Raw genomic sequence first — 25,265 nt, 5'->3', positions numbered from 1 at the left:
TGACATTATATACTAGTGGTTTTACATTAAATTTATTCTTATGGGATATTATTCAAAAGTGGTTTTTACTAGAAGTACACACATATTTTTTAATAAGTTTAAAAAGATATTTTGAAAAATATACACCACAGCATACCAGAGGTGTTATGGTTTTAGTGGAATGAATTGAAAAAGTATTTTTAAACAGTTGTAAAAGACAAAACAATAAAATTGTTTTCATACTTGAAAATTACAATACCAAAAAGGTCCTTGTATTAATTGGCATTTTCTGTTTGAATGATATGACTAAAAGCTATTCCATTGTTTGTTGATTACACTTATAAATAAATTATTCATTTGTTATCAATATGATAAATTTTATAGAAAGGTACCAGACGAATCAATTCACCATTTCAAGTAATTATTACCCTATTATTCATAAAATTTTAATCAAAAATAATTTCAATATGTTTATTTTATACGAATTGTCCTTCATTTCTAATGTGTCATATTGTACGTGTTTAACTATTACCTTCGTTAGAAAAAAGAGATAAGTATTTATAAGGAAACTTCAAGGAATTTTATGTTTTTTTTAAATAAATTATTAGAAATGGTGCTAGTTGTTAGCATTTTCGAAAAAGTAATAAACGTCGCACAAAATTAAAAAATAAAACGAAATAGTAATAAAGTTTGGACTCTGTTTTTAAGTTGTATGTATTGTTAAAGTAATGTAATTACTATTGAAAAACCTTTTAATTACGAAAATATGATTTACTCTTTCTAAACAATTGTAATTTTCTCAAATTGATTTTTTTGAGTTGCCTATAAAGAAAAGGTAATTTAGTCATATTATATTTAAAAAAAAAAATAGTACTCCACTCATGATTGAATTAGACAACAAATATTTTCGTTAATATGCTGTATCTAAAAGTAAAAGTGTGCTTTCTAATTATCACGTGCTTTTTTTTACGAATTTTCTACTCGTGTCCAATTTAAAACATCAATATATAGAATGAATAACGTAGTATATAATGATATGTAAATTATCTTAATTATTAAATATGTTGTTACACCTTGCAAAATGCAATCAAGAAAGTAATTTTATATACACCAAAGGTATTTTATATCGAAACAATATACTACGATTAACCAATGGAATTGTATACCATTGGAACGGATAAAATGTTTATAATAATAATGTTTCAAGTACTCATTACATAATTATTATGAACGTAAGATCACAAATAATACATTTCTTCTTTTATTACTTAATTATAGGAAAAGCATAGTTGTTTAATGTAAAATACGCACGTTTTTAATTTGTATTGTAATGAAATGACTAATTTGTCTACAATTTAGTACCTAATAAATATTATTATTTGTTATTAACACAACACAAGAGTATTTGTTTTACATTTTATTCGTATGTATGATAAATGTAAAAAACATAAAGCATGGATATAAAGTGGGTTCTATTTTATTGATCAGTACATTTAATTAAAAATAATTAGTATTTAAATTGAAGAGATCGCTATTTAAACCCAAATTGTCTAACTAAATAGCTAACAAATTAGCTAACCCCTTGGGTATTAAGAAATGAAAAAATAAAAAAAAAGTTTTCTATTTGAACAAGGTAACAGATATTTTTGTATTTTTAAATAAAAATGGCCCATAATTTTATATTAGAAGCTGATATTAAATTACTTATTTTAGTCAATATCAGGCGTTTTTCCGTAACTTGTAAATTAAAAATTATTGTCTTCATTAGCGCGAAATTATGACCTTGTGCTATATTGAGTTCAATTTATTCAGGGTGGAGAAACACGTGCTAGAAATTTACCCGTAGGTGCATTACTGTTAGAAACTAATCCTCGTAGTTGTAAAACTTTACAGTTAATTAAATTAAATATCACGTTTTTCAAAAAAAAAAATTAAATTATTTAAATTAAAACCCACGAGTAAAATTAAAAGNCGTGGGTTTTAAATTATTTAAATTAAAACCCACGAGTAAAATTAAAAGTCTGACGCGTGTCTGTTACTGTTAGATACTATTAACAATGAGTTGAAAATTAATATATACTTATGTGTATATGTATGCGTGATTCGAATTGCTAATTAATTTAGTTGTATAAGTAATATATTTTAGAAGGTCACATAGATATTTGAAAATTAAGTGAGTGAATCAAAAAGATTTTTTTACATTTTCGTCTGCCGTCTTAGTTCTGAAGGTGTTAGTAACATGTGAACTATGGTTATTTTAGCTTAATTTGTTAATTTAGGCAAATTCTGTCACAATCTCAAAATGCATGAAGTCTAAAGGTACCGTTTAATTAAATATACTACTAATTATTTCTTTTTAATACGCGTTACAATATGTTAACTCTGCAATCATCAATTAAACCATTATTTTTTTACATTTATTAATATTTTTTCAAATTAGGAGCGTACTTAACAACTAATTTGACCTTTTCACATTTCGTTGCGCAAATTATGTTTCAAGCAATAGTAATTATTTATTTACTAACACGGTTGAAAGTCCTTCTTGCGTAAAGACAATAAAGTCCAAGTAAGTTAATTGACTTATGTAAAAATGGCTTATCCAGAAAAGGTTTAGAGCAACATTAAATAATTAAATAGATTTACATACATGTTTTACATTTGTTTTTTTGTTAATAATAGAAAACTGCAATTAAATGGTACGTTTTTGAATACCACTTAAGTCTGCCACGTATCTAGCAATTAGTTAATTAAGTATTTGAATTGATTTACATTTTAGTAGTTGCTGTTTTTTTTTGTAATAATTACTCATATAAACCACTTGATTACTAGGCAATTAGATTGCTTTTTTCAATAGAATTGCTCTTTTGTCAAAAAAAAAATAAGACAGGGGTTAAATGTTAATAATGGGTTACTTAATCTAATGTCATCCATCAGACACATTTTTTTCCATTAGAATTAGCTATGATGAAGCAGATTTTTAAAAATGTAAATTGTCAGTTGAAAGGATTGAGATTTACAACAACTAGTGAGGCATTGTTCTAATTTTAAAATGCAGAGCGTTATTTTTTGTTAACCGGTTATACAATAGCCAAAAGTTAAAGGTTAAGGATATATTGGTTCGCAGTACATTCTGAAAAAAATTAGATCATGTATAGATACGAAAAAAGTGTAAAGATCATATACTTGTTGTGTAAAAATGTTTGAAATTTAGTACAAATTATTGTTATTAAACAGTATTTGTTTATATTTTAAGCTCTAATACGGAATTTAATATGTAATTGTAAATCTAATTGATTTTCTTTATAATGAAAGCATTCATTAATTAAGAAAGATATTTAAAACATTGTGAATATAAACAACTGAAAAGGGTAGAAGCAATTAAGTTATTCACAAAACTTCCAAATATTTGTTAAGGATAAAAGAAGAAAAATTGGTAGATATCTATGCTACTTTTGTAAAACTAAAATTCTATATTATGCATTTTCTTTAAAATATAACTTAGATGGTAAGAGTGGCTAGGCAATAATAGATCAAAATTATCAATTATTATTAATTTTCTATCATAAATTATTCATGAGAACTCTCTCATCAATGTCATGTAAAAACATTACAATATTTTAAAACAAGTAGTAGAACAATGCGAATATAAGGTGAAATTATAATAAAATTGGCAAGACAAATAAATCTACACAAGTATATAAAGTTTTTATTAATATAACTGAAATCCACAGTAATATATTGATACATTTCAAAAAAAGTAGTGACTGTTGAATCAGTTTTTCCTTTTTTGGAATCCATTTTAAAAATTACAAATAACGCAATAATTGTCCAGTTGATTGTACGTAATGAAAAACGATTAGTTATTTGAGACTTAGCACTTGCGTTATTTGTAATAAATTGGGAGCGTAATGTAAATTTAAACGATTACGTTTGAAACATCACGATCCGTTTTAAGTTGCAGGAAAATAAAAAAAAATTGTCTGTAAATAAACAAAAACTAATTACAATATGAATATTTACTTATTTATTATTGCTATTCTATTACCTATTATTGTCATTGTTTAAAATGTAATTTTTGTAGATTTTAGTTTTTAGTAATAAACGTCAATTTCTTCCGACGCAGGGGTCAATTTTAGTAAGACTACACCTACAAAATTAACAATGTTAATATTAATATTATTTTATATTAAACAGTACCCAACATATATTTAGTAAACACTGTTAAAAGAAATAATTTTTTCTTTCTCAAAGCAATACAGCAAATATCAATAAACAAATAGTAATACATTTTTAGTAATTTTAGAAGAAATTTATTTTATTTTTTACTAATTCATCGAATAGCTATTTTCTTTGTGAGAAAACTGCTGGGTTGATATGCAACAAAAACAGCACGTCTTACATTAGTTTCATAGTCTATCAACAAATATTTAATAATTTATTAATAAAATAGCGACAACCCAACGTACTCAACAACAATTTTCAGTCTAAATTTTCTTAACAAATTCAGATATACTTTTAGTTAGTGTAAAATTGCTAGAAGTATTTTTTTTATTAATTCACTTACCGGATGGATTAACTTTTACAGTTAAAGTGTCTACAGAGTAGTAAATATTAGGCTCAAAAGTATCAAATATATTCTGCAAAATAATAATAAATAAAAAATTGTGCAGGTGCAAACAAAACTTAAAGTAAATTCCTTATTGTCATATTACAACATTTGTAAAGGACAGGGGTAACTACCATAATATTCATGAAAATCAAAGATTTTTTTGGAGACACAAGAAAACGCAATTAAAAATTACAACTATAAGTCAAATAAAATAAATAGAATTAATCACATAATTAATGTTCAATTACTTTCGAATGTAACTAATAGTTGTTATATTAATTCAAATTGATTTGTTTGATTCACTTGTCGAATTGAAAAAATTTTAGAAGTCCTACTCCTTGGACTATTTTGAACTAAATGTCTTTTGTAAGGATAATTAACTTATTAATTAACACCAATAAAATGGATTTAGATACAATATTATTACATGTTTTAAAAATGTATCTTTAACTCAAAAACATTCGACCTTTAACTCGATTCAATACTTCACATTGACGTCCACACATTGGCTGAAAATAAAATGTTACATAAATATTCTAATTATTTTTAATCATTAATTTTGATGTGAGATTGTCATTTTTACCTCGTGTTAAGCACACAAATGTTAACTATCATTCTTTGAATGATAATTATTAACATTAGCAGTTAAATGATTTTATCGTAGAGGCTTAAAACACACCGTAATCCTTAATTAATTTAATAAATTAATAGAGATATGTAAATCGGAAAAGTTTACTTTTTAATTTTGAATGATTACACACTGAAATTAAACCGGTCTTTGGGTTGAAATTTTGTACACACATTGTTAGGAGATAGGATACCTTTTATCCAGAAAAGAATACTGTTCTCAAGGGATAGAAAAGATTAGTTTTATGTGATCGTCAATGAAATATTTGCGATATTTATTCTTTTTTCGCTAACAATTAAAAAAAAACATCAGTTTTGATTATGAAATTATGTAGAAAGTAAGTTAATGGTGCTTTGTTTTCCTTTTCTAAAAAATAATAGCAAAGTCCTTTTAGCGATAATGTTAATAATCTGTAAGTTTTTTTGGGAATTTTATCATTTAATATATTTAATTACCGAAAGTACGTAACCTCTGGGATGGTGAAGTCCTAAATCACTAAGACGGACATCCACTTTATAAGGATACCCATCGATTCTATTGCTTAAAAATCCAACAGCAATTGTGTGAGATCCTTCAACAATTGGGAGAATAGGTTTCATCCAAACGTCTATCTTTTTAACCTTTAAGGAAAGATAAAGTTTAAACCTGTTTTAAAAATTCAGTAAGCATATGATCAACAATTAATATATGCATAAGTGGTAAACATTTTTAAAAACTGGAAAGATTCTCATGAAGGTTAAATTGTAACATTGTGAATATATTTAAATATACCTAAATGTTATTTATTTTGTTTGTGTACCAGACAGTTGCCAGAATTGTTCGTACACAATGTACATAAATACATGTTGCATTTATTTCATATTATTTTATTGTTTAATAAAACTAATAGGAATTAAATAGTAATTTGTATAAATTATACAATTATCAGTTGAATTTTTCATTGTTCTTCCAGTATAGGTACCAGAAAAAGGTAAAAAAAAACTGAAAACTTCTTTTAGATTATAAAACTACTGATGGTTTCTAATTATTTTGCATTTTTATTATTGTAGATAACAAATATAATAAATGCTTTTTTAATAAGTATCCCTGACTACTGTTGAAGTACCAAGTTGAAAAAAGACTAAAGAAAAGCAATTGGTCTTCATTATTTTTGTTTCTTTAATCTTTCCTAAAATTACACAATAGTTGAAAATGAAAAATGGAATATTCTTGTAACTAAGAAATTATGCTAGGATCATGAACTTCTCTAATATCTATATCTAGAAGTCCGTTCGTACTTAAAAGGTATCATACGTAATGTGTTTTTTTCTTAATGTTAGCAGGATGTTTTTCAAAGGTTAAAGAAAATGTAACTGAAAAATAAATTTACGTATCTGCCACGGATGGCTTCTGGCATTAGACATAATTTATATGTGTCAACGTTAAAGTGGTATTCCAAATCATCCGGAATAACCCAAGGTATAGTTCATAAATATGATAATGAATTTCGTTGGTAAATGACGAAATATATATTTAAAGATTCTAAAATATAGTCTTAGTTTTTGATAGACCATCAGGTCTTAGTCGACGTGATCATGAGGTATCAAAATTGTATTACGTTTTTAGTTCTTTTTGTTACTGTTGCTGTTAATGGCGAAGGTAAGATAAGTAGTCATTATATTTTTGCTTAAATTGATAGATATTCATATAATTAAATTTTACGTTTTTATTGAAAAAAATGTGGTTACGAACAAATGATGTTAGGCAATTATAGAATGTAAAAATTAAAACGGTAATTGTAGAAATATTGTCATGTTATATAATATTTAATAATTTATTAATAAAATAGCGACAACCCAACGTACTCAACAACAATTTTCAGTCTAAATTTTCTTAACAAATTCAGATATACTTTTNGCATGTACAACATTAAGTACACACACGATCTTTCTTTCAGTTACTTTCTTTCGCGATTCGATGATTCTGTGTTCGACGCATCTGTTATTGACCGTGATCTTCAACAGAATAATTCAAATGAAATCACAATGTCCAAATTTCCTCGTGAACTGGATACAAAAAATTAAAAGCAATACTCTAGGACGTTTCTTCATTAATTCTGCATACTCCAATGAGGTTAGTAATTTATTGTAGATAACTACTAATTCAAAATGATTTTTAAAAATCATGCAATCCTATTTTAATATCTATTAAGAATATTCACTTGCTTTTTTATAAAAGTAAAGACGAATGGTCGATCCTTGAGATCTCGTACATAAATTCAAACCAAAATATACAGAGTGTTCCATGAATATGCTAGATATTAGACTTCATTATTTTTTTTAAATATTNGGCAGCTTCTAGTCAAGCTTCAAGTCAAGCACAAAGTCAAGCAACAAACATCAATATCAACTTGTCACAAAGTCAAGCTGCATCGCAAGCGCAAGCACAAGCAGGTTCTGAAGGTTTTGTCAGGAAGTAGGAAAGGAAAGCCGTCCCATAAACAGCAGTTTATAAGCAATTTTTTATTTCCTGTTAGTGTTCAAGTTACATCACCGCTGCATCGTTTACTATGTACTAAGTTCATTAAATGATTGTGCTTATATTTCTTTTTATTACATTGAATAACAAGAGAAAGGTAGATAGACTTCTGTGGGTGATTTTTCCTCAATTTTAGACATCAAACGTTTACAAAAAAATGATCTATACATATATACAATGGATTATAATTAATTGAAATAAATATTAATTACGTTTGAATGCAATACTTTTAATGGGAAGCTACTGAAAGTGTTTAGCAAAAATCAAATGCCACCTGAATAAAACTTATTTCTAACTTACCGTCATTTTTAAAACCCCAGGCATTCCTAATGAATCCTGATTTATTGCAATCACTTCCTTATTCTGCAAAATGTTTTTTATTCTTGGTTCGACTGTGCTCAAATCCGTCGACATTAATAAAGGTGCTGCCATTATCGCCCAAATGGCCATTTGCGCTTTACTTTGGTCATAACTCAATCCAAAGTTCCCAAGAAGTAACTAATAAATAAAAACGAAAACAAAAAAGATTGTTGGACGTTACGAATGTCTCAAATCCATTTGAGCATGCCCATAATATATGAATAACCTAATATCTGATCGTTTTACCATGTCGGGGTCATTCCAATGCCCTGGCCCATGGTATGGGTTTAATCGATCTTGATTTTTACTGAACCACTTTAATATATTGGTTACATTGCCCCATGAATCGTCTATGTCATCCCAATTTCGCCATAAGTTACAGGCCTTTGCTAAAACACTATAATTCGCCTAAAATAGGCGAAACTTGCTTCAGGATGCGGTTCGTAAGAAAATTCAGGAAAAACTGGATTTGAAATGAAAACTATAAAATTTTGTGAAAAACGCTAAATTCAGCCCTTATAGCAACTTCTTTGTAAAAATCATTTCACGATTAGTTCTATTTTTTCAACAATCTCAATCAATTATTACCTACCAAATAGATACAGTAGAACATTGATAACTTAAACTTCGATAACGTAATAACTTCTATAAATTCATAAAATTTTGTGTTTCATTCCCCTTGGAGTCCAAAACCTCTATTACTTAAAATAAAAACGAATAATTTGGACATCGCACCTCAGTAAGTAGTGAAAAGTGGTTTGAATCGGGAGAAAGTCTTCTATGTAGAAGACGAAGAATTGCTGAATTTCCTAATTTAGAAAGATGTTTGTTTACATGGTTTAGACAGTGTAGAAATATGTAAAAGCATTAGTGTTAGTGGACCTATACTAAAGGAAAAACCTGAACAGTTTGCTAAGTCACTGGAAATCCATAATTTTAAAGCTTAAATATAAACCCTTGATAACTAAAAACCTCAATAACTCAAATTATTTTACGTTTCCCTTGGTCTTTATCTTATCGAGATTCCAGTGTATTAATTTCTTCGAATTTTTACTATTATACTAAATAACGTGTTTTTGCTGAATGCCTTCTACTTGATCGGTAATTGTCTCTGCTTGATTATTCAGAAAACAAAACTTCATTTTATCGATTTCTGCATGAGAAACATGAAGAAGGTTTTTTTAAACAATTAAACGCATAACTCACAAACACAATCCAGTGTAAAATGTTAACATACAATCCCAAAAAATAATAATTGACCTATTGAAACGTTTTTCGCAAAACTTATTTGTTTCTGTTTTATATCCAGTATTCCTGATTTTTGATAACTGTATAAATATATTTGTATTTTTTACTTGGATCCCAAATGGTTCAAAATAGGCCGGCCAACTACAGGAATAAACAATTGGTCTACCCGTTTTGTTAAGGAGTTGTCCTAGGTGAATGTAACCTAGGAATAAAAACAAGATTCTGATTGCCGTTTCTATTCTCCTAATACTTCTAATGAGTGATTATCTTTTCTGGTTTTAATATTAATAAATTTACTCGGTATGATTTAATGTACTCATATTTGTATGTTATTTTTTCGGATAATTATTAATTATTATGATCGCCAAAATTTCATTGTGAAAAAGTTATACCTTCTTCCATTGCCGAAAGTGTTTTGTAAGAATAGCAAGCATCAACTTTAATATAGTCAACTTCCCATGAAGCAAAAGTTTCGACATCAATTTCTACATGTTCAAACATCCCAGGATAACCTGCACAAGTATAAGTTCCAAAATTTTCATAAATACCGAACTTTAGCCCTTTGCTATGAACCTGTAAGTACCAACATCAACAACAATTGTCTTTTTAAATGTCGAAAACTCAAGAATGAACACAACATTTGATCAACAATAATATAGGTATTACTTTAGTTGTGTATTAAGTGCATTAAAGAGATCACGCACGTAATCAGCAAGAGCTTTTATCCCATTGGGAAAGCGTTTCGGGGCAGGTTTCAATCGTCCATCGGAATCTCTTTCCTTATCCATCCAACAATCGTCAACAACTATGTATTCGTAACCAGCCTTCAAATATCCTTCAGACACCATGAGATCTGCTTGCCTTTTGATCAATTTTTCGCTAAAAATTACCGATAGTAGGAAAATAATTGAAGAAAATCATTATATTTTGAAATACAGTTGATCGTGCTTTCAGAAATTAGCGAATACTTGCGAAAAACCCAAAAAAACTGAACATATAATGTTCGAATTTCTCTCAAATTATGCTATAATAATAGCATCATACAAGAAGGATTAAGGAACACTAAATAATTAAAACCATTTTAGATGTTCTACCTTATACAGTCATTTGGATACAGTTCACAGTCTGTTATACAACGAAATCTTTCCCATGTCATCCATCCCATGGGAGGTGTAAGGGCTAAACCATTATTAAGACATTCAACTGTCCAGAATTTCAAACAGATAGTAATTAAAACACTTATAGATAACATCACACCAAACTAGGAGAAACTGAAAAAGGAAAACAATTGTAGTCAACGTTATTTTTTTATATCTACATGGTATCTACAAGATACATATGTATGTACTTCCTTATTTGTTACTACACAATGTATTTAGTATTTACGATAGGATGTCATGTAACATACTATCTATGCGTGTGCATTACTGATTAGAAGCTACATATACTGGTATGCAAGGGAAAAAACAGTAGGGAAAGAGCGAATATAAAGTTAGGAGACGAAAAATTAGAAGAAGTGGCTCATTTTAGGTATCTAGGAAATCAGATAAGTCAGGACGGAAGGAGTAGTTGGGATATAAAGCAGATGATAACGCAGGGTCGAGTCGTCCTCAATAAAGAGCAGTCACTTCTATGCTCGCGAACGGTTAATTTAGAAATTCAAAAAAGATTGTAAAGGTGTATGTTTGGAGTGCGGCGCTGTACGGGTGCGAAACATGGACGGTGGGCGCGCCGGAACAGAAAGTGTTAGAAGTGTTCGAAATATGGTATTACCGACGAATGATGAGGATACCGTGGATAGAGAATATTAGAAATGAAGAGATGTTAGAAAGAATAGGAGAACAGAGGATTCTTTGGAAATCAAGAAGAAATAGAGACGAGATAGGTTGGTAGCACACCTTCTCAGGTATGAAGGTCTACTCAGAAACATATTAGAAGTAATAATGGGAGTTAGGAGGGGTATAGGTAGGTCTAGATTAGATTACTGTTCGCAAATAGTTAAGGATGTGGGTTGTTCTAGGTTTAAGGAAATGCGAAGATTAGCTCTGGATAGAAATGAGTGGAGGTGCGTGTCCAACCAGTCCTAGGACTGACGGCCTTATGATGATGAATTTGATTTAATGAATAAGTTTGCAAAGACATGCATTTAAATAGTTAATGTGGTCTAGAAATAACGTTAATAACTGATTACAATTCACATTTTGATACATGGTACAAGCAATGTAATGTCCTTTACCAAAGTAATATGTGCCAAATAAGGGATGAAAAGATTTCTTATTTTAAAACACAACCAACCTTTCGCCTCAGATTAGAGGCTTTATTAAGGTATTTTTAAAAGTCGATTACCCACGAAAAAACATAACTGACAAACACAGGTAAGGATAAAATATGTAATAATTAATTAAAATCATTAAAAACTTGAAGAAATAAAATCATAAATAAATATAAATTAGTTAAAAAACGTTAAAAAGTTAACAGCTAATAGTTATACAAAAAAATATATAACTATGCTATGTAGAGTTAAACTATTGCAAATATTCAATAGAAAATTTTATTATTCTGTCATTACCTGTTACAAGTAAAAAATAATGAGGCTGAAGATTAAACCACTGTACCACTTTACTCAACAATCCACAAGCTTATCTTTCGAATTATTTTAAGTAAAGCATGTCATGATTATGCCACAACACTATACATATTTATATTTACGCAAAAATGAACGTACTGCTAGGCAGATTTTTGGATAGATACAAATTAAAACTCAAAATCCACACTGGCGCGAATGCTTTTCAACAGGTACGGATCCAGTTATAGGCGTTCTTATTAGACATTCTGAACGATTAAAAAAACGGACAACACGAATAAACAGTTAAGCGTGAATGTCTTAGCAAACAAATTTATTGTACATGGCATAATTCCATCGATTACAGGTTTAAAGAAATAGATTGCGTTGCGTAAAAAAGTAAAATGGGAACGTAAACAAATTTATGTTGTCCTCGACCAATGCAGAACGAGCCTTGTATTGTTTATGACCAATATACCAGTAATTACTTTGTAAACGATATGCAATTTCACTTTTATATGTGGACCAAACACAAAGTTACACCAGCAGCGCCTAGAAACAAGCACTCAACATTGAGCGTCGTCTTAATCAATGAGAGACTTAAAATAAGAGACTGACCTGCGTCTATTGTAATCAAACTTATCAAAATCATCCCTATAGAGGGCTACAGTCCAAAATTGTACTAAAACTCAAAAAATGTACTGTGGTTATTATTTATAAGTATCCATTAGAAGTAACAATTACTAATACAATTAGTTTACCTAATGCGATTAATTTAGATCAAGATTTTTTTTGAAAATATTTACTAAAAGAGGATTGCCTACTTATGGTGATTCTACTATGTTTTCATTTCCTTGATTTATTTAACTAATTTTACGTTTTAACGTACAAGTAAAAATTGCATGTACGTACACCGACGATGAATTAGTTTATTAATAGTTTTCGTTATCAATTGGTATATTAGGGCGTAGTAAGATTGTATTCCACGGATTGTGGCAGCTTTATAATTTAGTAATGAAGATGATTGCCTACCGAACTGTTCTTTTTCTTTTGCTAATGGTATCAGCCCTATGCGGTAAGATTTTCCTATTTTCTTTAAAGAAAAGTTAGTTTGTCATGATCGCCATCTTCTTAATTGCAATTAAAGGAAAGCAAAATTGATATTGTTTAATTATTATTTAAATTGTTACCAAAATGCCTACGGTTAGGACTATCAAAATTGGCAAAATCGGTTATAAACTATCTGTGAGAATACGATGTCTGTCGTGTTTTGTTAGCAACCGCTCTGGTCTAGTTAGTAAGTTGAAAGAAGAAACTAAATGCGACAGTTTTATTGCGGACTGTGCCAATTTTGAATGTCCTAACTATAGCAAGAACACATATATGTAGCATTTCTATTCCAGACGATTCTCAGGACGATCCATGTACCAAAACGACCACATCTGTCATAACACGGTTAAGAAATCGTTTGCTTTGCTCTTTAAAGCACAAAAGCTCACCAGATACTACAACTAACGTCCAAGTTACTTTACACTTGGCATTCATCAGATTTGTAAGTGTTACAAAGAGGTACAGCCGGACTGATAGGCTTTGGTCAAAAGGAACTTGTTGATTCGAACGTTTCGACTGCAACTTCGGCAGTTATCTTCAGTTGGCAGCTTAATTCCTAGGTCGAAGATTGTACCTCGGAATCTCAGTTGCAACTGAAGACCGCGGTCGATCAGTTCGAATCAGAAATCTAATACGGTTTCGATACCTTACGTTGGTCATCTTCAGTAAAAGACTGATTGTCATATTATCATAACAAAATTATTGTAATTTATCAATTTTATTATAGCTAACTGATTATCAATAAGTAAAATTCGACTGTCTTTTTGTACATGCTTATCAATTGTCTTTGCAGGACGTGCAAAAGTCCAAACTTTTGGTAAATAATTGGCTAGAATTGGTAAGATAAACTTAATGAGTACTTTTCTTAAATTATGTAATAATAAGAGATCTTCTTTTAATTTAGAAGTTTTCTAGTGGACATGCTCAGTGGAATCCGAAAGATTTTGAATCATTAACAAAAATTGACTTTCCAGGAGATAAAATTTGGTTACCAGATTTATCTATTTACAACAAGTCAGTAGTTTAGTCAAAAGTTTAAAAATTGTTAGCTAATTTAATTTTATACAATTGTTTCCAAAGTTTCCTTCTTAAAAATAATAATAAATAACGTTTTAGACATGACTTATCTAAAGAACCTGAGGTCGTTAGTTCGGCCCGGTGTATAGCCTCATACGATGGTCATATACAATGTTTGGTACCGTCACAACATGATGGTCTGTGTTCACCAGACCTTACATGGTTTCCGTATGACACACAAACGTGTTACATAAAATATGGATCTTGGGTTCATAGTGGAGAAGAAATTAATTTTACACTTGCCGATCCGTCTGTAACAACTGATGCATACATTCCAAGTCCGCAATGGAACGTTATAAACGTGGCAGGTTTTTGGGACCCGGGAATGTTTAACGGCGAAAGTTTCCCTTTTCTAAAATATGTGTTCGTTTTCCAGAGATACGCTGGAATATATAGGGCAGCAATTATTGCTCCTGCAGTAGGTAAATAAGGTATCACATAAAGTAAATAGTGCTAAATATTTGGGGGATGGTTTTTGGGGAGAGGTATTAATTACAGATAGGTCTACTGATCCCCAAAAAGTAGTAAACCGGTTAAACTTGACATTTGGATTCCGCTGTTTTAAGTAAAGCGATAAGGGTTAGGGGTTTGTCTTTTAGACGAGGTAATAAGGACTAATAGGCTGACTGATCCCCCATAGATGATTAGCGTGGTTAAACTTGATATTTAAAGGAAATTCAACCTCCCAATAGAAAGCTTTACAGTACTATGTATTGTCTAAAAATAATATACACATAATTCAATATATGTATCATGTATATCAAATTAATTAAATATTTTGATTAATTTTTGAATTACAGATAGAATACATTAACACTTTTTAACTTCCAGTTTTGATGTTCGTAACATTAACAATTCTTCTGATGGATTTCCAATCGTCTGACAGAGTGAATATTGCAGCATTCAATTTAGTGTGCCACTTGCTTTATATTCAAAATATTTACTGGCAGATTCCCATTACTGGAAGCAAACCACTAATAGGTGTGCACATATATATTTAACTAACTACAATCAAATTCGTTCACATTTTTTAATGTTTATAGTTATATTTTTTCGTGATTCAACGCTATTGTGTGCAATATTGATTGTACTGACGATAGTCTATAAAACAATTGCACAAAATAAAAAGAACCCTCCAAAATGTATTAATTGGATTGTGTCAAGTTACGTTGGACAAACGATTGGTACATTTAAATACAGCGTTCAGGTAAAAATGTAGCTGGTTTTTCGTCAATTTTGAAATTGTGAATAAACCAGTTTTCCTTTTAAGATTGCTGTTTCAAATAGCGAAGACGATGAAGAAGGAAAGACAATTGTAAATTTAAAGGAACAAGAAAAACACGAAAATTGGATTCTTTTTGCAGTTTTACTTAATCGAATCACAATTGCTGTGTACTGCCTATTGTATTTAATAATGGTTGTTAAGTTCATTCCTTGAATTTCAATAACTACGTTAACGATGCAAATACTTATTCATAAATAAAACGATGTTATTCAGTAAGGAAGTGTTTTTAAATATTATATGTAACACATTTAAAATAATTTGTAAAAACAATTAGTAGTGGCAATAAAATTATTAACATATTTCTTTTGTGTCTATCAAATTAATAAAGACTTTCGTGGTCCATGAGTAACTCCAACCGACGAAAACAGAAAAAATTCACATCCACATAACTACAGAACAATACAGAGACATTTTGAGTAAAATCACTGTAACACCCTTCTACGCGGGCGGCCCATGTTTGACTATCGACCGATTTACTTAAAATTAGATAAAAGTAACACAACTGGACAAATTTTGATTGTGTTATAAGTGTTACTAGTTTAAGGTCCCATATCAGTCGTTCCTAGACAAATAACATGATTTTTTTGAATCTTATTAAATGGATTCCACTTATTGTATACAAGTTAGAAGGGTGATCGAAGTCTCAAATCAAAGCTCTCATTATTATCGCTTTTTTTGAATGCACCTTTCGTTTTTTTTCTATTAAAAAAAAACACTTAAAACTTATTAAGTAAGTTCCAGCCACATAGTAATGAGTATGAACCTGCGCTTCGGGCAATTAATAGTTTAGGGTGTTTTTAAGAAAAGTGCTATGCCCGATTTTTGTTAGATATTAAACAAACAGAAATATTTTGATTTTTTTAGGGAACTGAATGACTTAGTTAGTTAGAGTTAAATTGTTGCAAATATTCAATAAAAAATTTTTAATTTAAATTTGAAAATGATTTGTTTAAACCACACATACGACCCCTTAAGGTTTATTTCTCACATATCTATCCCTTTATATTTGAAAACTTTTATGTCTATCCAGTTACATATTAGATTATAAAAAATATGTTCGTCGTTGCTGGTAAAAAGATAAAAGAGAAGTCATTAAAATTCAGCTTCAATCGTCATCTGTCGATACACATTTAATATCTGTATATTAGATATTAAATTTCGGTGCCAGGGGCGTAAACCAGCTAGCATATCGTGTTATTGTATAGTTAGTTTATCCCTGGTCAGTTTCTTATACAAAATGTCTAAAAAAGTAATTCTTACGGTGATTCTTTTTATTTTAAATTCGACAATAATGATTAACGGTAATATTTAATCAATTTACCGATGATGTGTAGTGGGTAGTAATGATATTTTGTTTCAGGCATTGATTTTTGTTCAGAAAAACCTCTTGATGTTGGAACTGCACAATTGAGGCATGATCTCTTGTGTAAATATGAGAAATCGGATCGTCCAGGATCAAAACTAAACCAACCCGTTACCGTTAATCTTAAGTTTTTACTCAAATATTTTACTTATGTGAGTACATTAACAATATTCATTAGTTTATTTTGCGATAAAATTAAATTAAAACAGTTTCAAACTTAATTCATGAGATTTTGTTGCTCTTCTTGATCGTTTATATAATGAATATTTAGTCTTCCTACCAAAAAAATATATATTTTATGTTGTTTTGACCTGTAGAATAAGAACTGTTATTTTAATGGACGAATAGAGTTTAGTTATTGTACATCCCAATTCATAAAGGTTCATGGGATTCTAAACGACCTCTAATTTTTTTTTTGCTTTAGCTTGTTCTGGTTTCAGTTAAGTTATATTTCAAAATTTATTTGTTTATCTCCATGCACCAAGCCTTAAAATATAACCAACTTTAACAAAATAAAATTTTTTAGGACATGTTTGAGCATACTTTATCAGTTCACAATTGGATAATAATGGTAAGATAATATGAGTTATTAAAATGCATACGGATGTCCAAACTTGTTATAATTGTAGTATTGGGATGATGAACGATTAAAATGGAATCCCACTGATTATCAATCCTTAACGAGGGTGTATGTAAACACTGATGAAATATGGACCCCCAAATTGTCTGAACTCACCAGGTAATAATATACGTGTACATATATAAGTGGAACTTTTGTATTTAATTTGACATTTTTCAAACTTTTATTTACTTATTGTACAAATGAGTTTTGCTACAGTGCCTTATACCTAATTAGTTTCACTTTTAACGCTTTAGGAGTGACCTTTCGGAGAGCCTGAACGGTTTCAATACAAGATGTTTGGCGCAGTCCACAGGAACAGTCATTTGTGTAATCCCAGCGGGCCACAATGGTTTATGTGTAGCTGATCTACTGTATTACCCTTTTGACAAGCAGAAATGTGTAGTTATATATGGGACCTGGGCTGATGCAACTAATGAAGTCGATTTTAAATTTAACACAAAAAACTCAGGTCCTATAAGTTTGGAAGACCTCACGCCTAATTCAGAATGGGATTTATTGAGTGTCGAGGCAATTATACTCGATAAACAAAATACTACGCGAATTATAAAACCATTATTCCAAAGTAACTATTCGCTCCAAAGACGAAATTCTATTTTTATCGCCACAATCATAACTCCAGCTCTAAGTAAGTTTTTAAAGAAGTTGAAAGTTACCTGCAGATAGATACTATTATTCAAACTGTCACCGTTATCAAGAATTGTCTTATTTATATGATAAATTAGGTTTAATACAGATTTTAGAAAATACTACAAATGGCGCAGTAAACGCCATCTGTAGCACGATGCTACGTTTTAGGATTACGTATGCTCCAACAAGGTCCACTTGTGTGGATATNTCATAATTCTTTTTTATATATAATATTAACGACCCTCAAATTTTTTGACAAAGAAGATATTCGAGTATTATCGTAGGAAACATGTGAAGTCAGGATTTTCAGTTTCTAAGTTTTGCAAAGTGAGTATTGATTTAACACTTAACAACTTGAAATTTAAAAGTGAAGAAGTGATAAAGAGCATTTGTGTAAACATTTTATTGATATATAATATTTTGGGAAATATTCCTTTTAAATCAACAGATACATTTTTATATATCATTTTATTGCTTATACATATATATTTTCTTTGAGAGAGAAGAGTACCTAACATAAAAAGGGACCATAAAAATCACGTTACAAACGTGGTCCAATTATAACAAATTTCTCAAAACAAATATTCATTTGTATTAATTTTATAAAGAGAGAGCTATTTCCTTCATTTAAGGATGAAATATAGGAAGTAAATTACAGTGCAAATGTAATCTTATTTCCTGAATTTTTATTTTATTATTATCGTTATAACATCGTAAAATTTTCTAGAAGGGCTGATTGTAAATGTACCCCTTGAAGACTTCCACTAAACAGTGGTTTCAAATGAAGTTTCATTAAAAAAAAATGTTGAAATGAAAATCCTACTTTTGGGTATCATTTTGTAATATTGCAGAAGTAAAACGACTTTGCTTTTTAATGTTTCAATTTATTTACAGTTTTACACTTCAATTGTTTCGGATTTTTAGGCCTTTGTTAAGAGTACCTACCTATAAAGCTAAAACAATTGTAGAGTAAAGCTATAAATAAGTTGAAACATGAAATAGTAAGGTGGTTTTATTATTTTTTTTCTATTGTATTTTAAAAATGTTAATTCTACTTGCCACTTTTTTTATTTAATTTAGAGCATATCATTGGAAACTATAACCTTACGTGGTTCTGGATTGCATTTGTTTAAAGAAATATTTTGGTGCCGTCGAACAAATTAGTTAGTAGATACTTGTTAGGGATTCGGCCCTTTATTTTGTAGTTCTGTTTTTTGACGAGTTGGAGTAACTTTTGTTTTTGTTTGCCGGCAAAACCGTCTAATTTCCTTCGAATGGCTTCTTCGGGTTGTCTGTCATTAAATAGCTGGCGGCGGCAATTACAGTTTTTCAATTAATTGCGTGCCTACGGTCCTGTCAGGGACTTAATTAAAATTTTCGTTATTTGGCTTGACGACATTATCTGTCTTAAGTGGGCATTATCTCCAAACTTCCTTAATATCTTTCAAAACTGCTTAAAAACACTTTTTTCTTTAGGATTTATTCTTAATTCACTTTTATTTATTCATCTTGGTAGGTTACATTATTTATCTTTAATTTCGGTTGTGCGTAGACGCAACAAAAAAGAAACCAGCATTTCATTTATTAATCTTGTCTTTTTTGAAATTAAATTACAAAGAAGAAACTTTTTACAGCTGGCATTAGAAGAAATAAAAATATTGTTTTCTAACTAAATTAAACATAAAGTGATTAAAAAATGAATATTTTAAATCATTAAACGTCGGCCGTCGAGAAACAAAATTACTAAAATTTTATTTGAAAAAGGACCTTCTGAAATAGAAATAGAGAAAAAATATTTCAATCGAAAGTCTGCTGAAGTTTTGACAGCAAAACTAGTTATGTTTTAGAATTTGAATTCCGAATAAAATTGTTTTTCTACTTTTCAGTTCATAAATAAATATATCCACCTAACTTTTTATATACTTGGGGAAATGTAGAAAATGGTAATTATAGGTATTAGTATTAGCAATTTTAAACAAATATTTTTGATGTAGGTACTAACTTTGTACCATTGACCTAATTGTAAACAGGAATTTGTGGATACTGTACAGGGTGTAATAGAAATAAATGCCGAGCTTTGGAGGATGTAAACTAGATGTAATGTTCAGCGGGGTGGTTAAGGGCAAAATATTTCTTAAGAAAATCACAATAATTTACAATCGGAAGCCGGTCCTGTGCGTAAATTGACACTGGCAGCACTATGTAAATGTACTAACTTATAGGAAAGAAAAGATGTTAGTTACGTAAATATTAATCGGTAGATGAACATCATTTGGATAATTGTAATTTTATTAAGGCAAATTTTCACACTACCCCTGAGCTATTATTGAGGCGCATTACCTTTTTGGAAGTGGTTGTAAGTAAATTTACCAGAAAAGTTTTACCAATAATCAATAACCGCTTCAAGCAAGGCTTGCACTCGCTGCAAATGATAAGGATGCAGCAACTGCTCCTTTAAAACCGAGAGTTTTGCCCGACAGCGGCTGTGTGGTTCAATCAGAGACTGACCTGCACTAGGGATCGATGTTGTATTCCTGAATTAGTTTATTCAACTGCCATCGATTGCTTCATACAAGGTTTAATCTAATCTAACAAATAAACAATGTATGAGCAAAAAAATACAAAAGAATTACTACACTGATGTAGTAATGTAATCACCAGGTTATTGAGTGCAGCGTTGCGCGCCCTATACCTTTACGAGGGCCGGAATTGAATTTACCTGTACGTTGATGGCAGATGCATAAAATTTACATGTTAAACAGTTCATAATTTTCGGTCGAACCAGCTGTTTATTGGTTTTTAATTATTTGCGGAATATATTGTAGGCACCAATTGTCACAGACGTATGCACGTTGAATGTAACAATAATTTCATTTTTAGGCGCTACTTGTTTGCTTGTTTATTTATTAGCTTTTTTTGTTATTATTGGCAATTAGTTCTAGTTGTGTAGGTGCAACTGTTTGTTTACGACTGTGGTTTGTTTTCAGACGGTGTCCGTGTCCATGCTGTTGCGTTATTCCCATCATCAGATTTTCGTGTTCATCGGTAAGTCCTGTGCATTTCTATTTTAACACGAACTAGATCTTCGAGAATTACATTAACCGTAGTTAGAAACTAATGTTGAAATATTTGAATGAGCATTTTGGATTTGTTTTTTCTTTTACATTTCATGAATTTAGTGGCGGTTCGTGGAATTGTAGCGTATCCCGTATTTCCACTCGACATTATCGTTAATATTCAATATGAGTCCTTCTCTCTTTGCTCCAGCTTCGTGTTTTAAAATATGTATTGTAATTGAAACTTGCCTGAATTCGAAGAACGACAAATCAACCTTTTTTTAAGTGTTTCTCTTTTTCCTTTTGCTTTTTTTTGTTTTAATGGTTAATAAATCCTACAAAGTATTATTGAAATCTTCTTGTTTTTCTCTATATGATTGATTAAAAAATATAATGGTAAAGGTCTAAATGATGGCCCCCACCCCCGGGGGTGGGGGTGGGTGGGATCGAAAGAGGAGGTCTCCCCCACCACTGTACCATAAAAAGTTCGTGGCGGTCTCAACTGGTGATCCAATATTTAACACGAATCGTGCACGAAACAACAACAACAACCAGAACCCCCTTTTTACTGTGAGGGACAGATTGTTCCATACAGTTTTCTTTAGAGGATCTTTAGCTTATGCAAGAACATTTCCNCTAGGACGTTTCTTCATTAATTCTGCATACTCCAATGAGGTTAGTAATTTATTGTAGATAACTACTAATTCAAAATGATTTTTAAAAATCATGCAATCCTATTTTAATATCTATTAAGAATATTCACTTGCTTTTTTATAAAAGTAAAGACGAATGGTTGATCCTTGAGATCTCGTACATAAATTCAAACCAAAATATACAGAGTGTTCCATGAATATGCTAGATATTAGACTTCATTATTTTTTTTAAATATTCTAAACGCTAATCTAACGTATACAGCTGCTTTTGATTTCTTAACAAATGTTAACTAATTTTAACCGTTACATGTTAATTATTATAGTAGATTTAATTGGACAACTAAAACAATATTGTATTAGGTAAGGAAAGTGTAAATACTTACATATACAGTTTAGAAAAGAATTTGTCACTTTTAGAAACACTTAAAGTGCATTTCAACGGTGTGTTGATAACAGAAACGTATAAACAACTGAGAATGTTAAATTGAATAAAATTGCTTTTAATCTTTTCATGGGCCAATGCCACACGACTGATAATGAAGTGAAAAAAAAATAACAATTAGACACTTCAAAACATACTGATATGTGTAAAAATTGGATAAGAATTAAAATAAGGAAGAATTAAAATAAATAAAACATTACGATAGGGTAAATTAAGTGTAAATGTCTACAACAAAGTCAGCCTGTTGTAAAAGACGATAAAGTTCATCATTGTTTTTAGAAGCCATTGTACCTACCAAAGTACCTTACAAAATCCTCATATACTTGAACAATCAGAGTTGTATAAACTGGTAATGTCTGTTAGGTGATCCAAAAGTTAAAACAAAAGTCCAACAGAAAGCTGAAGTTTACAATTTACAGTATTAAATCTAAAAATTGAGATATCCAGTTTATGTATAAGGGTCAAAGCTGCAGAGCAATTAGCGTTAGATTACAGGAACATTTAGTTCGTTTTAGGCACCTGTAATAGAATGGAAAAATACAATGTGCCCACATTTTGTTAGCAATCAAAGAAAATATCGATTTACAAAAATAAAGACAATCTAATTAATTGCATGATTAATTATTGTAAGTACATTACTTTCTATCCGAACTGAATGCCTCGAGTAATAATTCAAAATTTCAGAAGTTTTATGTGGAATTTTGAGTTAGTGTTTTATTTTGATCAGTTCTACATAACTCAAATTAATTTTCTTATATTGTAAATAATCAAATCTAGTATTATATCACCTACTTTATTTTTTATACCATTATCAAATTTGATAATATAATAATAGCAATTAATGAATAAAATCAGTCATAATAAGTCAAGAGTTAACTGCAGGAACTTATCAAAATCTATCTCCAAAATATTGTTTAATTTGAAAAGATATAAAATCTACATTTATTGCATGTATTATTTTATTAATGTAAAAATAATTTTTTACGTAATAATAACCTAATATTTGACGGAACGACCTATATCCCTCAAAGCATCGAGGGTTACTAACATAGGAATGCCGAATCTATTGTTTAAATGCTCTTCGAAGCGTCTGGTTGGCTACAACGCTTCGCGCCGGTTTCTGACCCAATAGGAAATTAGGTCAATTCTCAGCTGTTCGGTGTAAGCGTGCCACCTTGGTATGCAAGGAATGCGGTTGTAAAACAAGTTCATTCCCATCTCGTAGAGTGGTAGGCGCCACTAAATACAAGGTGTAATTTTTTAAAACTTTAAAAGATAGTATTTCCAGCATTACGAAATGAATTTTGATGCGGTTTTCGCCAAAATTCAAGAAAATAATAGGACATGTTAACAATTATATTTACAGGAAGAAGAAAAAGTGAACAAGGATTATTATTAAAAATTTCATTATTTATAACTGTAATTTGCAGTTTTGCGGTTATAAAAATGCTACCTAATTAATATTTTTATTTCGTTATGAATTTTTAAAAAAAAGTACTACAGTTATCTTATTTTTAGTTGTCCTCAGCAGATGCTACAGAAGAAGATAAAGACATTCCAGCTGAGAATATCTCACCAAACACTTGGTTATTAGTTATCACTCTTCTTGATAACATAACTGTTATTCTTTATATCGTATCATATCTGGTGCTATTTTTGGGATATGTTTTAATATCAGGCAGGGAGTAAATTTTACCAAATGAAAAGCATATATCAGTTTGAATATTCATCAAGACAAATAATAACAGTAAGAAAATTTGTATATCTTTCGTTTATTTTCATAAATTGATAAGACAATTACATAATAAAAAGTACTTTGATATATAAATACATCAAATAATTACAGCATTAAATAAACAGGTTTACCCATTCCCATTATGCATATGTATTTATCACATTCCCATCACTTTTGCGTCAGGATTTTCCTCATTCATTCAAACATTGTAAGGAAATAATTTTCAATAACTGCTTGTACTAAAAGAACAGGAGATTAGATGAATAAATCTATCCGTAAATAAACTATTATTAATACCTAAGTTACTATTATAAGCAATAGCTAAATCGAACGCAGTTTCATTGCAATTATTTGTTAACGTGATATCAGCGCCCCTTAATAGAAGTTCGTTGCAAGTATGAGGGTGGTTTCCACTTGCGGCATACATTAGAGCAGTATTTCCAATCTAAAAAGAGAAAACGAAAATTATCTTTCATGATTTCGAAGAGACCAGAAGCATTCGGTTATTTTTCGTATCAATAATAATATGACCATAATTTTTGGTATCTTGAGGTTAGACAAGACAGTTACACAATACTACGATGATAATGGTCATATTAATAATTGCTTTGTTCTTGAAATATTTCTTACATCATCAGCGTGGTTAACATTAGCACCATAATTAAGCAGTAGTCTCACGACATCGTGATGACCCCCATTAGCTGCCAAAAGTAAAGGTGTCTCGCCATCGGGACTCATCTTATCTATTTCTGCACCATGCTGAACTAATAATTGTACAGAAGCAATCTGCCCATATGCTGCAGCCCAGTGTAAAGCAGTAAGGCCTTTGCTATCATACACGTCGACGTCTTGTTCGTTTTTTATATTTGCTTCTGTAACTTCACCCTGACCAGCTTTAGTATGAAACGTTACATCTTTTTCTTGGGGTATTGGTGGTTCCGCTTGCGTATTACCCCGTTGTAAGTTGGTTAACACTGTACGAACACATTGCTTGTATGGCTGAAAAGCACTTTTTCTACTTCCGTCAGGCCATGAACTCGATGACAACTTTTTCGGTCCGTTTATTAAATTTGGAAGATGAATGTCGTCACTTTCTTGTGGTATGCCATTTGGTAATGCTTCAGGGTTACTATTACGTTTTGATGCTTCTTCAGAGTCTTCTTTCAGCATCTCTAAAACTATTTTTACTACCTAGCCAAAGTGAACCAACTACCAAGTGTTTAAATATTAATAACAAAAAGTTTTATATTAATTTATACATTACATTAACAATATAAAAATGAAGATTATGTGGCTTTTTACAAACTTCTTTTAAGTCTGCTTTGGTTACTAAATCACTAATAAACATGTGTCTGCTCAGTTTTCAGAAA

At 30.1% G+C, this 25,265-nt stretch overlaps 3 protein-coding genes across 8 annotated transcripts; 1 reads left to right on the top strand and 2 right to left on the bottom strand.

Annotated features, from left to right (window-relative positions):
• Positions 1 to 3,705: 3,705 nt before the first annotated feature.
• On the bottom strand, positions 3,706 to 22,204 carry LOC108735404 (alpha-N-acetylgalactosaminidase). 6 transcript variants are annotated; one of them, XM_025974414.1, is made up of 11 exons: positions 22,102 to 22,204; positions 10,436 to 10,612; positions 10,046 to 10,220; positions 9,734 to 9,914; positions 9,449 to 9,543; positions 8,340 to 8,501; positions 8,034 to 8,231; positions 5,672 to 5,836; positions 4,544 to 4,616; positions 4,025 to 4,126; positions 3,706 to 3,976 (listed from the first exon to the last, which is right to left on the bottom strand). In XM_025974414.1, the coding sequence occupies exons 2-10, from the start codon at positions 10,591 to 10,593 to the stop codon at positions 4,071 to 4,073; spliced, it is 1,263 nt and encodes a 420-aa protein (XP_025830199.1). In that variant the 5' UTR covers positions 10,594 to 10,612; positions 22,102 to 22,204; the 3' UTR covers positions 3,706 to 3,976; positions 4,025 to 4,070. The 6 variants fall into 6 exon arrangements, with proteins under 6 accessions (XP_025830199.1, XP_025830197.1, XP_025830200.1 ...); XM_025974412.1 differs by having other exon boundaries at positions 3,706 to 3,959; XM_025974415.1 differs by lacking the exon at positions 22,102 to 22,204 and adding an exon at positions 12,067 to 12,554 and having other exon boundaries at positions 3,706 to 3,959.
• On the top strand, positions 12,726 to 23,974 carry LOC108735403 (neuronal acetylcholine receptor subunit alpha-5-like). The gene is made up of 11 exons (XM_025974450.1): positions 12,726 to 12,979; positions 13,308 to 13,456; positions 13,808 to 13,852; positions 13,919 to 14,028; positions 14,131 to 14,513; positions 14,923 to 15,072; positions 15,135 to 15,298; positions 15,362 to 15,526; positions 20,997 to 21,054; positions 21,661 to 21,740; positions 23,679 to 23,974. The coding sequence occupies exons 1-11, from the start codon at positions 12,919 to 12,921 to the stop codon at positions 23,847 to 23,849; spliced, it is 1,536 nt and encodes a 511-aa protein (XP_025830235.1). The 5' UTR covers positions 12,726 to 12,918; the 3' UTR covers positions 23,850 to 23,974.
• On the bottom strand, positions 23,916 to 25,198 carry LOC108735407 (ankyrin repeat family A protein 2). Its single transcript, XM_018467353.2, has 3 exons — positions 24,526 to 25,198; positions 24,193 to 24,340; positions 23,916 to 24,134 (listed from the first exon to the last, which is right to left on the bottom strand). Exons 1-3 carry the CDS (start codon positions 25,063 to 25,065, stop codon positions 24,091 to 24,093), a joined length of 732 nt encoding a protein of 243 aa, XP_018322855.1. The 5' UTR covers positions 25,066 to 25,198; the 3' UTR covers positions 23,916 to 24,090.
• Between the last annotated feature and the right edge of the window lie 67 nt (positions 25,199 to 25,265).

The sequence above is a fragment of the Agrilus planipennis genome, unplaced genomic scaffold (assembly GCF_000699045.2).
Source record: "Agrilus planipennis isolate EAB-ADULT unplaced genomic scaffold, Apla_2.0 scaffold40, whole genome shotgun sequence".
NCBI lineage: Eukaryota > Metazoa > Arthropoda > Insecta > Coleoptera > Buprestidae > Agrilus > Agrilus planipennis.
The sequence above is the reverse complement of the archived record's forward strand: the minus strand, read 5'-3'. Positions and strand labels throughout refer to the sequence as shown.